Consider the following 13,807-nt stretch of genomic DNA (forward strand, 5'->3'; position numbering starts at 1 on the left):
ACTGTATTTAGTAAAGAAAAGTTGCTGCCTTGAAGAATTTTATCATATATATATATATATATAATTTTTTTTTTTTTTTTTTGAGACAGAGTCTCACTCTGTGCCCAGGCTGGAGTGCAGTGGCCGGATCTCAGCTCATTTGCAAGCTCCGCCTCCCAGGTTCACGCCATTCTCCTGCCTCAGCCTCCCGAGTAGCTGGGACTACAGGCGCCTGCCACCTCGCCTGGCTAGTTTTTTGTAGTTTTTTAGTAGAGACGGGGTTTCACCGTGTTAGCCAGGATGGTCTCAATTTCCTGACCTCGTGATCCACCCGTCTCGGCCTCCCAAAGTGCTGGGATTCCTTTTATTTGAAGATGCAATATACCATGCCAATAACTGTATATAAAACTGAGACTCTGGCCAGGCACAGTGGCTCATTCCTGTAATCCCAGCACTTTGGAAGGCTGAGGTGAGCAGATCACTTGAGGTCAGGAGATCAAGATCAGCCTGGCGAACATGGTGAAACAACATGTCTACTAAAAATACAAAAATTAGCCGAGTGTGGTAGTACACACCTATAATCCCAGCTACATGGGGGCTGAGGCAGGAGAACTGTTTGAACCCGGGAGGCAGAGATTGCAGTGAGCCGAGATGGCACCACTGCACTTCCGCCTGGGTGACAGAGTAAGTGAGACTCTATCTCAAACAAATAAACGAAAACACTGATACTCAAAAACAGGTATGGTTGACCCTCCATATATCCATGGGTTCTGAATCCATATATTCAACCAACCATGGATCAAAATATCCAGAAAGTAAACAATTCCACAAATGTCCATAAGCATAACTTGGAATTTGCTGCACACTGGGTACTACACTGGATCCATGTGAATGAAGTGCTGTTTAGGTATTGTATTATTATAAGTTGAGATTAAAGTATACAGAAGAATGTGTGTAGGTTATATGCAAATACTATATCATATTATATAAGGGACTCGAGCATTGTGGATTACGATATTCAAGGGGGTTCCTGGAGCCAATCCCCTGAGGATACCACAGGACAAGTGTATACTGTAATAAAAATTAGCTTATGATTTGCCCTCTATTTTGGCACTTACCCTTTTTCATTATCTGCTGGAACCAGTTTATCCTCTGAAGCACCAATTGCCAAAATACATGCTTGAGGTGGGTTAATAATAGCAGAGAAATTCTTAATTCCAAACATTCCTAAATTGGAGATCGTAAAAGTGCCACCCTAGAGGAAATAATATTAAAAATAAATAATATTGTTTGTCAACATAAATCAGAAAACTTGATAAATGTTCTGTGAAAAGACCTTAAGCTAAAAAGGTGCAAGGTCTTAAGAAAGGCCTGAATGGAATACATATTACTGAAGATATACAACCATTACAATACAAACAAAAATGTCAGCTGGAGAATGTCTTATTTTCAGATAATGTCTTCTTTTGGATATGTGATTCAATTTTTCTTTATTTTCAGAGCCGTGTGTCAATAAGAATTACGTGGCAAGGCTGGGTGCGGTGGCTCATGCCTGTAATCCCAGCACTTTGGGAGGCCGAGGGGGGTGGATCACAAGGTCAAGAGATCGAGACCATCCTGCCCAACATGGTGAAACCCTGTCTCTACTAAAAAAACAAAAAATTAGCCGGGCGTGGTGGCAGGCCTGTAGTCCCAGCTACTCGGGAGGCTGAGGCAGGAGAATCACTTGAACCTGGGAGGCAGAGGTTGCAGTGAGCTGAGATTGTGCCACTGCACTCCAGCCTGGCGACAGAGTGAGACTCTGTCTCAAAAAAAAAAAAAAAAAGATTACGTGGCAGGCCAGACACAGTGGCTCACACGTGTAATCCCAGCACTTTGAGAGGGTGAGGCAGGCGGATCATTTGAGGTCAGGCATTTGAGACCAGCCTGGCCAACGCAGTGAAACCCCATCTCTACTAAAAACACACAAAAAATAAAAAATAAAAAAATTAGCCAGGCGCAGTGGCGCGTGCCTGTAATACCAGCTACTCAGGAGGCAGAGGCAGGAGAATTGCTTGAACCTGGGAGGCAGAGGTTGCAGTGAGCCAATATTGCGCCATTGCACTCCAGCCTGGGTGACAAGAGTGAGACTCTGTTTAAAAAAAAAAAAAGAATTATATGGCAGAATCAAAAGGTGAAAAATGCAATACATGCATTATGCAAACCTTAAAAATAACATAATTAGAAAGCAATAATCAACACCTTACCTGGAATTCATGTGGCTGTAGTTTACCCTCTCTTGCTTTGGTTGCTAAAGAAACGACATCATTGGCAATGGTTTCCAGTCCTTTTATATGTGCATTAAACACAATAGGTGTGATGAGTCCTGCAGGAGTACTGACTGCAACACTGACATCAACAACATGATTTCTGTTTAAAAAGAAAAATAAATGTAATCAAAACCTGTTTATGAAGAGCCTATGTGCCAGGTTAAGCAAGAATACTTACATTTACTTCAAAAAGTTTTTGAACCAATGTGTGTTATTGTTCAGCCAAAGACGATGTCTATCCTAATTTTTAAATTTTGCTGTGCCCTCTCCTTGACTTGTAGTTATTAAAAATGAAAGAGAGAGCTGGAAACGGTGGCTCACGCCTGTAATCCCAGCACTTTGGGAGGCTGAGGTGGGCGGATCACTTGAAGTCAAGAATTTGAGACCAGCCTGGCCAGCATGGCGAAACTCTGTCTCTACTAAAAATACAAAAGCTGGTTGGGCATGGTGGTGCACACCTGTAGTCCCAGCTACTCAGGAGGCTGAGGCAGGAGAACCGCTTGAACCTGGGAGGCGTAGGTTGCAGTGAGCTGAGATTGTGCCATGCACTCCAGCCTGGGCAACAGAGCGAGACTCCATCCCCCAATACTGCCCCTGCCCCCGACCCCACCACCCACCAAGAAAAAATAAAAGAGAAATGTGTCAGTAGCAGTAGCTTGGTTTCACACATATCAGTCTAACATCCCCTGCCATCTGCCTTGACCCACACATGAATGCCACCAATCAAAACTCCTTGGATTTTGAGTGGAAGTACATTGGCTGGAGTTGAGTCTCTACAGGTAGTTTGAGCAGATGAAAGTAAGACTGGAGGGAAAGAACTGCATTGTAGCAAGAAAAAGGAGTGCTCAGGATACATGGGTGGTGGTACCTCAGAAGTACGTAAAAGTAAGGGTTCCCAACCTTTTTTTTTTTTTTTAACAGAAAATCAGATCTTGTATTGTCATCAAGTACAGAGTTCCAATCTTTTCTACAGCAGGTGCCCCTATGCATCTGGATCTTATCTCAGAGAATACCTTTTTAACACTGAAAATATTCAAATTACTTTAAAAAAGAGAGAAACTATACTGAAATTCAGTTATCAAACTGTTCAAAAAACAAAATTATGACAAATGTGCTTCTGTATTCACTCAATAATAAGATCTTGTTGCAGGTCTAATAATGGCAATCACTTTGAAGCAGGCATGAATAAAATAACATTTTGAGATATATATAACTACAATGAGATTTGAAAATAACTGATTTTTACTGGTCACCAGACACAAGTACTGTTAACATTTGATCTGTTCTCTACATTTATAAAAGGAAGAAATGCTAAATGTTAGTAGAGGTTAGTTAAAAAAAAAAAAAAAAAAAAAAAGGTGATTCCCCCCCGGCCCCACCCCAACTGAAGTTCACAAGCTGATGGATTTTATCCATGGTCTCCTTGGGGTCTGCGTAAGGGCCCCTGCTACTGTTCTGTAATTGAGAAAAAGTTAAGGCTTCACACAAAGGCACAGCTCTGCCTCCAAAGAACTCCAGCTCTCTCTAGGCACAAGCGCGGTGGCTCAAGCCTGTAATCCCAGCACTTTGGGAGGCCGAGGCGGGAGGATCACGAGGTCAGGAGATCGAGACCATCTTGGCTAACACGGTGAAACCCCGTCTCTACTAAAAATACAAAAAATCAGCCGGGCGTGGTGGCAGGCGCCTGTAGTCCCAGCTACTCGGAGGCTGAGGCGGGAGAATGGCGTGAACCCGGGAGGCGGAGCTTGCAGTGAGCCGAGATCGCGCCACTGCACTCCAGCCTGGGCGACACAGTCGGGACTCTGTCTCATAAAAAAAAAAAAAAAAAAATTCAGCAGACCATGCTGTAAACTGTCATCAGGCTTTGTTGTTCCATATATAGCACAGGCAGAACAGATTCAGAATAATCCTTAAGGGCTCTAGGATTTTCAGAATGGTAAATGAGCACTGGCCTCAACTTGAAGTCACCAGCTGTATTACCTGCTAACAGAATCAACCTGTCCTTTGAAGCTCTAGAGCAAGGTATGGACTTTTCCTCTCTAGCTATGAAAGTCCTGGATGGCATCTTCTTCCAATATAAAGCTGTTTCATCATCTTAGCTGTATCTTCTCAATAATTTGTACTTCACCCTGTACTTTTATGTTATTATAGCCTCCTTTCCTTCAACCTCATGAACCAACCTCTGCTAGCCTCAAACTTCTGTTATGCAGCTTCCTCACCTCTATCGGCCTTCAAAGAATTGAAGAGAGTTAGGGCCTTGCTCTGAATGCTTTGGCCTAAGGGAATGCTGTACCTGGTTTAATCTTTTATCTAGACCACTCAAAACTTTCTCCATATCAGCAACAAGGCTGTTTCACTTTCTTGTCATTCATGTGTTCACCAGGATAGTACTTTTCATTTCCTTCAAGAACTTTTTCTTTGTATTCACAAGTTGTATGCACAAGAGGCCTAGCTTTCAACCTATCTTGGCTTTTGACATGCCTTACTCATTGAGCTTAATCATTTCTAGCTTTTAAAGTAAGAGACATGAAAGTCTTCCTTTCACTCAAACACTCAGAGGCCATTGTAGAGTTACTAATTGGCCTGATTTCAGTTTTATTGTGTCTCAGGGAATAGGGAGGCCCAAGGAGAGGGAGAGAGACAGAGGAACAGCTGGTTGATAATTCTATCAACCAGTCAGAACACATGCAAAATTTATCAATGAAGTTTGCCATCTTATATGGGCATGGTTCATGTGGCATCGAAACAATTACAATGGTAACATCAAAGATCCTTGATCACAGGTCATCATAACAGATAGAATAATAAAGTTTGAAATACTCTAGGAATTGCCAAAATGTGACACAGAGACAGGAAGTGAGCAGATGCTGTTGGAAACATGGTGCCATCAACTTGCTTGACAGACGGTTGCCACAAGCCTTCAATTTATAAAAAAGCTCAATAAATCAAAGTGCAATAAAGCGAGATCTCACAAGTAGATGGCTCTCACTTCACACCCACACAGTAACAAGTATTGAAGACAGAGAGAAACTGGAACACTTATCCACTATTGATGGGAAGGTAAAACGGTGCAACTGCTTTGAAAAATAATGTAGAAGTTTCTCTAAAAAGTAAACATACTTTTACCCTATGACTCAGATATTCCATTACTAGGAATCTACTGAAGAAAAATAAAAATACATGTCCACACAAATAATTAGCATCATTCATAATAGCAAAAAACTGGAAAACAAATGTTAATCAACTGGTGAATGATAAAGAGGTATACTGAATACGATTAAACACTATTCAGCAATAAAAAAGAATAAACTACAGATACATGCTACAACATAGATGAGTCTCAGAAATATTTTGCTAAGTGAAAGAAAGCAAATGCAAAAGACCGCATATTTTATGATTCCATTTCTTTTTTTTTTTTTTTGAGATGGAGTCTCACTCTGTCACCCAGGCTGGAGTGCAGTGGTGGGATCTCGGCTCACTGTAAGCTCCACCTCCTGGGTTCGCGCCATTCTCCTGCCTCAGCCTCCCCAGTAGCTACAGGCGCCTGCCCAGACTACAGGCGCCTGCCACCATGCCTGACTCATTTTTGTATTTTTAGTAGAGAGACGGGGTTTCACTGTGTTAGCCAGGCTGGTCTTGATCTCCTGACCTCATGATCCGCCCACCTCGGTCTCTCAAAGGCTGGGATTACAGGCGTGAGCCACCGCGCCCGGCCTGTGATTCCATTTCTATATAAAAGGTCTAGAAAATACAAATCTATAGATTCAAGCACTAGAACAGATTGCCCAGGGGCTGAAGGTGAAAATAAGAATTTACTATAAATGAGCATGAGTGATCTTTTGGGGGTGATGGAAATTTCTAAAATAAGATTGTGGTAAAGACTGCATAATTCTGTACCTTCAACAAAAGTCAAGAAATTGTACACTTAGAGCAGGTACATTTTATGATATGTAAAATGGCAAATTAAAGTGTTAAAAAGTGTCTACATGCGGCCAGGCACGGTGGCTCATGCCATAATCCCAGCACTTTGGGAGGCTGAGGCAGGCAGATCACGAGGTCAAGAGATTGAGACCATCCTGGCCAACATGGTGAAATCCCATCTCTACTAAAAATACAAGAATTAGCTGGGTGTGGTGGCGTGTGCCTATAGTCCCAGCTACTCAGGAGGCTGAGGCAGGAGAATCGCTTGAACCTGGGAGGCGGAGGTTGCAGTGAGCTGAGATAGCACTACTGCACTCCAGCCTGGTGACAGATTAAGACTCCACCGCAAAAAAAAAAAAAAAAAAAAAAAAAAAAAGTGTCTATATGTTGGCACAGAGGGGAATTAAAGGAATATTAAAAAAAAAAATCCTGCCTCCATCTAGATTTTAAGTATCCTGTATTTATATTTAAGGAATATAAATTCCTTGAATGTTTGCTGCTGTGACAATCATCATGGTGGCCATAGCATGGAAAAGGAATGCATCTAAAAACAAGGAACAGGAAAGCCCAAACAGCATCCTAAAAGGAGATAACTGAAACGTATGTTCAGTAACAGTGGCTAACTCAGAATGGCACAAGAAGAGGGGTTTAGAGAAGTACAATAGTTAAAAATAGGCCTTGAATGAATTACAGAAGACTGTCAATGCCTTAAGCAAGCTATTTCTGCCAGGCTCCAGAAAACTCTCCGTGAGTCAGTAATATGAATAATGCTGAAAACAGGAAGACTAATTTAAAGTCTGTTTAGTGGGCTGAATGTGGCCCTCCAAAAGATAAGTCTTTGTCCTAATCCCTGGAATCTATCAATGTGACCTTATTTGGAAAAAGGTCTCTGGAGGTATAATTAGGATCCTGAGATAAGATCATCCTGTATTATCTAAGTGACCCTAAATCCAACGCCAACTGTCCTCTTAAGAGAAGAGAAAATACAGACACAGAGGAGAAGGCCATGTAAAGATGGAAGAAGAGGCTGGAGTTATGCAATCACAAACCACTAAATGCCTAGAGCCACTAGAACTGGAAAAGGCAAGGAAGGATTCTTCTCTATAGTCTTTGGAGGGAATGCATTGCCCCTGCTGAAACCCTGATTTCAGACTTGTTTCCAGAACTGTGAGATAATGAATTTGTTTTAATCCATCAATTTTGTGGTCATTAATAATGGTAGCCCTAGAAAACTAACAGTTTCTAAAGAATATTAGATGCCCAGATGTTCTCCAAGAGAAGAATGACCAAGGAAAAGTTAGAACCAAGAGTTTACCCAATAGGTTTGATCAGATTAAGAAATGGTTTAATGGTTTCTGAAACTCCCCTCCTAGCTTGTGGAGTTTCAGAAAGAATTCACATGTACATAGAAAACTAGCCTTCCCTAAAGCAATTATTAAAATCAATTAGGTTAGCATTCATGGTATAATACATGTCTTAGTCATACACAATTATTTTCATAGGCATACAAATATTAACACTGGACACACACATACTCTAAAAAAGATTAACCAGGCCGGGCACAGTGGCTCAAGCCTGTAATCCCAGCACTTTGGGAGGCCGAGGTGGGCGGATCACATGGTCAGGAGATCGAGACCATCCTGGCTAACACGGTGAAACCTGGTCTCTACTAAAAATACAAAAAAAAAGTAGTCGGGCATGGTGGCGGGCACCTGTGGTCCCAGCTACTCGGGAGGCTGAGGCAGGAGAATGGCGTGAACCCAGGAAGCAGAGCTTGCAGTGAGCTAAGATCGCACCACTGCACTCCACCCTGGGGGACAGAGGAAGACTCCATCTCAATAAAAAAAAAAAGTTAACCAAATATAGATTTATATTTATTTGTTATTATTTTTTGAAATGCAGTATCACTCTCACTCAGGCTGGAGTGCAGTGGCGCGATCCTGGCTCACTGCATCCTCCACCTCCCAGGTTCGAGCAATTCTCCTGCCTCATCCTCCCGATTAGCTGGGACTACAGACGCGCACTACCACACCTAGCTAATTTTTTTTTTTTTTTTTTTTTAGCAGAGACAGGGTTTCGCCATGTTGGCCAGGCTGATTTCAAACTCCTGACCTCAGGTGATCCACCTGCCTTGGCCTCTCAAAGTGCTAGGATTACAGGTGGGAGCCACCTTGCCCGGCCCCAAATATAGATTTAATCCAAATTTGTGCTATAATCAATTTGGGAGGATGATGTTATGTGTGTGTATGTAGGAAGGGCATAACAAAGCTACCTTTTTTTTCTCTCTAGTCCCAAGACTGGAGCTAAAGCTAAATATTAATGTTCTTTAACAGGAAGTCAGTCAATAAAATAAATGAAAAACTCATAAAAGGCAACAGAAAAATATTTGGAAATCTGCAGGTAAATAAATACCAGAATAAACAATAGTTTAAAAGTTGTGTTTAAGGGCCAGGCGTGGTAGCTCACGCCTGTGATCCCAGCACTTTGGGAGGCCAAGGTGGCAGATCACAAGGTCAGGAGTTCAAGAACAGCCTGGCCAATATGGTGAAACCCCCATCTCTACTAAAAATACAAAAAAAATTACCTGGGAGTGGTGGCTCATACCTGTAATCCCAGCTTCTCGGGAGGCTGAGGTAGGAGAATTGCTTGAACCCGGGAGGTGGAGGTTGCAGTGAGCCAAGATCGTGCCACTGCACTCTAGCCTAGGTGACAGAGAGAGACTCTATCTCCCCCCCCAAAAAAAAAAAAAAAACCATTGTGTTTGCCTCCTGGGAACTGACCTCTTATTAAGGGAACAGTATTCCAACCTAAATTTAATATTTATTAAATTTTTTTTTTTTTTTGAGATAGAGTTTTGCTCTTATCACCCAGACTGAACTGCAATGGCACAGTCTCAGCTCACTGCAACCTCTGCTTCCTGGGTTCAAGCAATTCTCCTGCCTCAGTTTCCTAAGTAGCTGAGATTACAGGCACGCACCACCACGGGACCCAGCTAATTTTTGTATTTTTACTAGAGACAGGGTTTCATCATGTTGGCCAGGCTGGTCTTGAACTCCTGACCTCAAGTGATCCACCCGCCTCGGCCTCTTAAAGTGCTGAGACTACAGGTGTGAGCCCGGCCCTAAAATATGAATAAATATTAGTAAGTGTGGTATAATATATACTTGGGTCTTTGTTCCCATGTTGCCAGTTCCTGTCATAGAGACCCTAAAACCGGAATTTCCTGAGTGATAGGAGTATCTTTTGTGATTTATAATGAGCCCCTTATATAATAAGCTCCATGATGGATATTTAGGGCAGGATCCCTGCGTAACCTCGGGATGGGGCCAGTCACTAGAAGGGTCAAAATGACTAGAGGATTTGAGAGTCGGAACTTTTAGCTCTACCTACTGACCTAAGGAAAAGGGGAGGGAGATGTAGGCTGGAGATCCTGGAGATCAAGCTCTACAAAGACTTTTTTTTTCCCTTTCCTTTTTCTCCCCAGCCCCCTCTATCAAGACTCTTCAACAAGATTTAATGAGCTTCCAGTTGCTGAACTGTGGAAGTACTGGAAGGGTGGTACGCCCAGAGAGGATACGGAAGCTCTGCACCACCCCACCTCATACCTCTCCCTAGCCATCTCTTCATCTGGTGTTCACCCGTATCCTTTGCAATATCCTTTATAATAAACATAAGTGTTTCCCCAAATTCTGTGAATTGTCCTAGCAAGTTAAACCCAAGAAAGAGGTCACAGGAACCAGTCTGTAGCCAGTCAGTTACAAGTATGAGTGGCCTACACTTTTGACTGGCATCTGAAGTGAGGGCAGTCTTGTAGGACTGAGCCCTCAGTCTTTGGGATCTGACACTATCTACAGGTAGACAGCACCAGAATTGAATTTAATTGAGTTAGAGGAATTCACTGCAGAATTCATTGCTTGGCTGGTATGTGGGGAAACCCTCCCCACCCCTGCCTCTACTCATCTGGTCACAGAATTGGTGCTGTGACTGTGTGACAGTAGAGTACAAAGGAAAAAAGTTCGTTTGTTTCCTTTCAGAATAAGAATAACATAAAAGCATCTATACATTAGAAAACGAATAGGCTTAGGAGTCAGAATCTTGGTTCTAATCACAGTCCTAACACTAACTTATTAACTCGGGCAAGTTACTTAACTCACTGAGCCTCAGTTTCTTCATCTAGAGATGGAAGTGAAAGCACTTAAATCATAAGGTGGTCATGAGAATTAAATGAGATAAAAGAGACACAATGAGTACCATAATACTCTATACCATCATAATATTAACAAGTACTCGTTTTAATTTTGCCCCTGAAGCTCAGGAGAACTCATGGGTGAATGAAAATCATCTATTTAACCCTACTTTGTGACAGTCATTATCAACTTAATTACACATATTTGTTCACTAATCTCCCTTTGCTGAACTCATACAAAGAATCTATAGCCTTTACAAGCTAAATCCAGCAGTATCTCAGGCTGGGCACAGTGGCTCACACCTGAAATCCCAGAACTTTGGGAGGCCGAGGCTGTAGAACTGCTTGACCCCAAGAGTTCAAGACCAGCCTGGACAACAGAGCAAGACCCTGTCTCTTTAAAAAATAAATAAAAAACAACAACAACAAAAACAAGGTTGAAAATTGGAGCCAGAAAGAAAAAAAAGTAAAAAGCAGTATCTCATAAATATTTTTGTGTTGTTTTCAAGTTGTTTGACCTATGTAAGTGATCTGCCTCTCTGTATTCCATTTATCCTTATCCCCTCACCTCCTATTCACATATTAAATAATATAAGAAAACTAGTGATGGATATATATCGCCCCCAGGTATACTTACTGTCTTATAACTGTGTCCATCCAAGAAGAATTTGCTTCGGGAACTTTTAAACATGCCAAAGCTGAAGCTTTTATGATGAAGTCATTGACAGAAATTTTGCTTCTCCCTTCTAAAATCTGGAAAGACAAGAACAACTGTAGTTTCCTTTTTTTTTTTTTCTAATTTTAATTTTAAGTTTCAGGGTACATGTGCAGGATGTACAAGTTTATTATATAGGTAAACATGTGCCATGGTGGTTTGTTGCACCTGTCAACCCATCACCTAGGCAGTAGGCCTCACATGCATTAGCTATTTTTCCTAATGCTCTCCCTCCCCAGACAACTGTAGTTTCTAAATTCTCTCACCAAAGAGTAAAACTGTATAATCTTGAGAAAAGGAGGAGGAGAAAGAGAATATACAAATACCCTGAGGTAGAAAGAAAGAAATGAAACCAAACATTGGTTCCTTCATCTTTTTAAATGCAGACTCTTAAGGCTGTTTTCTGGTAAGTACTGCTTTAGCATATCCCATAAATTACGGTATATTATGTCATCATTTTCATTCATCTCAACAATAACAAAATTTGGTTCTTTGAAAAGATCAACCAAATGACAACCACAATGATAAATGTTTAGTTAGACTGACCAAGAAGAGGAGAAAAGACCAGAATTCCTAAAATTAGGAGTGAAAGAGGGGACATTACTATCTACCTTACAGAAGTAAAAAGAATTATAGGGAATATTATGAACGACCATACAGACATAAGCTACCAAAACTGAACCAAGGAGAAACAAAAACTCCGAACAGACCTATAACTAACAAAGAGATTGAACTGGTAATTTAAAAACTACCCACGTAGAAAAGCTCAGACCCAAATGGCTTCATCAGTATTCTACCAAACATTAAATAAGAATTAATATCAATTCCTCACAAATTCTTTTAAAGAAAAATCAAAGAAGAGCAAGAAACACTTCCCCACACATTCTATAAGGCCGGTATTAGCCTGATACCAAAACCAAAGACGACATTAGAAGAAAAAACAAAAAAAAACCTACAATAATCTCTTACGAATACAGATGTAAAAATCTTCAGCAAAACACTAGGAAATAAAATCCAGCAATATATAAAAAGGATCATTCACCATTATCAAATGTGATTTATCCCAAGAATGCAAATTTCCATTAACATCTGAAAATCAATTAATGTAATAATGTCCTAATAGAATACAGGACAAAAAACACATAACCATCTCAACAGACACAGAAAAAGCATTTGATAAAATTCGCATTTGATAAAATTCAATACTCCTTTTCATGATCAAAACACTTTTACTAACTAGGAACAGGAAGGAACTTGCTCAACCTGATTTAGGGAAACCTCACAACTATTTAATGATCAAAGACTTATTCTCCCAAAGATCAAGAACCTGTCCACTTCAGGTACATCTATTCAACATTGGCTAGAGATGCCAGCCAGAGTAATTAGGCAAGAAAGGAAATAAAAGGCATACAGGTCAAAATGGAAAAAGTACAATTATCTCTATTTGCAGATAACATTATCTTGTTTACAGAAAATCCTAAGAAATACACTAAAAAACTGTAAGAACTTCAGCAAGTTTGCAGGATACACGGTCAATATAGACCCCATTCCAGCAGGCATACGAAAAGAAAGATCAATATAGAAAAATCAATTGTTATCTCGATTGATTGCTCAGAGTCAGTTATACATATAACTCCTTTTCTACTCTTTCCCTACTTCTCACTAGTATAGCTAACTAGTCTTAAAAAAAATCAATCATACCTTTATATAGTAGCAATGAACAATCTGAAAATGAAATTTAGAAAACAATTCCACTTAGAGTAATATTAAAAAGAATAAAATACCTAGGAATAAGTTTAACAAATGCAAATTTAGAGTGCAAAACTTACACTCTGAAAAACTATAAAAAAATTGTTAAAAGAGACTGAAGAACACCCAACTAAATACAGGGGCATCTACATGTTCATAAATGAAAAGACAGTATTCTTTGGATGGCAACACTTGCCACATTGATCAGCAGACACATCCAATCAATCCTTATCAAAATGTTAACTGGCTTCAATGCAGAAATTTACAAGCTAATCCTAAAATTCATTTAGAATTGCAAGGGACTCAGACAAAACAATCTTGAGAAAAAAGAACAAAGATGACTTTACATTTCCTGATTTTACAACTTATTACAAAGCTAAAGTAATCAAGACTGTGGTACTGGCACAAGGGTATACAGAGATTAATTGAATGGAATTAAGAATCTGGAAATAGGCCAGGCACAGTGGCTTATGGCTGTAATCCCAAACTTTGGGAGGCCGAGGTGGGTGGATCACTTGAGGTCAGAAGTTCGAGACTAACCTGGCCAACATGGTGAAATCCTGTCTCTACTAAAAGTACAAAAATTAGCCAGGCATGGTGGCTCATGCCTGTAATCCCAGCTACTTGGGAGGCTAAGGCATGAGAATTGCTTGAACCTGGAAGGCGGAGGTTGCAGTGAGCCAAGATCATGCCACTGCACCCCTATCTGGGCAGAGTGAGACTCAGTCTCAAAAATCGGCACAAGACAAGGATGCTCTCCCCCTCACCACTCCTATTCAACACAGTATTGGAAGTTCTGGCCAGGGCAATCAGGCAAGAGGAAGAAATAAAGAGTATTCACATAGAAAGAGAGAAAGTCAAATTGTCTCTGTTTGTAGATGACATGATTGTATAGTTAGAAAACCCCATCGTCTCAGCCCAAAATCTGCTTGAACTAATAAGCAACTT

The 13,807-nt window shown here is 40.7% G+C and overlaps 1 protein-coding gene across 3 annotated transcripts in view; it reads right to left on the bottom strand.

Annotated features, from left to right (window-relative positions):
* DLAT (dihydrolipoamide S-acetyltransferase) overlaps positions 1–13,807 on the bottom strand; it is a 37,973-nt gene that overhangs the window by 2,277 nt on the left and 21,889 nt on the right. For all 3 annotated transcript variants that reach the window (XM_030917670.1, XM_030917669.1, XM_030917668.1), the window contains exons 11-13: positions 11,033–11,148; positions 2,226–2,388; positions 1,098–1,234 (exon numbers count right to left, since the gene is read on the bottom strand). In XM_030917670.1, the coding sequence (XP_030773530.1) occupies positions 1,098–1,234; positions 2,226–2,388; positions 11,033–11,148 (416 nt within the window). The remainder of the gene's footprint in view (positions 1–1,097; positions 1,235–2,225; positions 2,389–11,032; positions 11,149–13,807) is intronic.

Source organism: Rhinopithecus roxellana, chromosome 15, assembly GCF_007565055.1.
Source record: "Rhinopithecus roxellana isolate Shanxi Qingling chromosome 15, ASM756505v1, whole genome shotgun sequence".
Taxonomy (NCBI): domain Eukaryota; kingdom Metazoa; phylum Chordata; class Mammalia; order Primates; family Cercopithecidae; genus Rhinopithecus; species Rhinopithecus roxellana.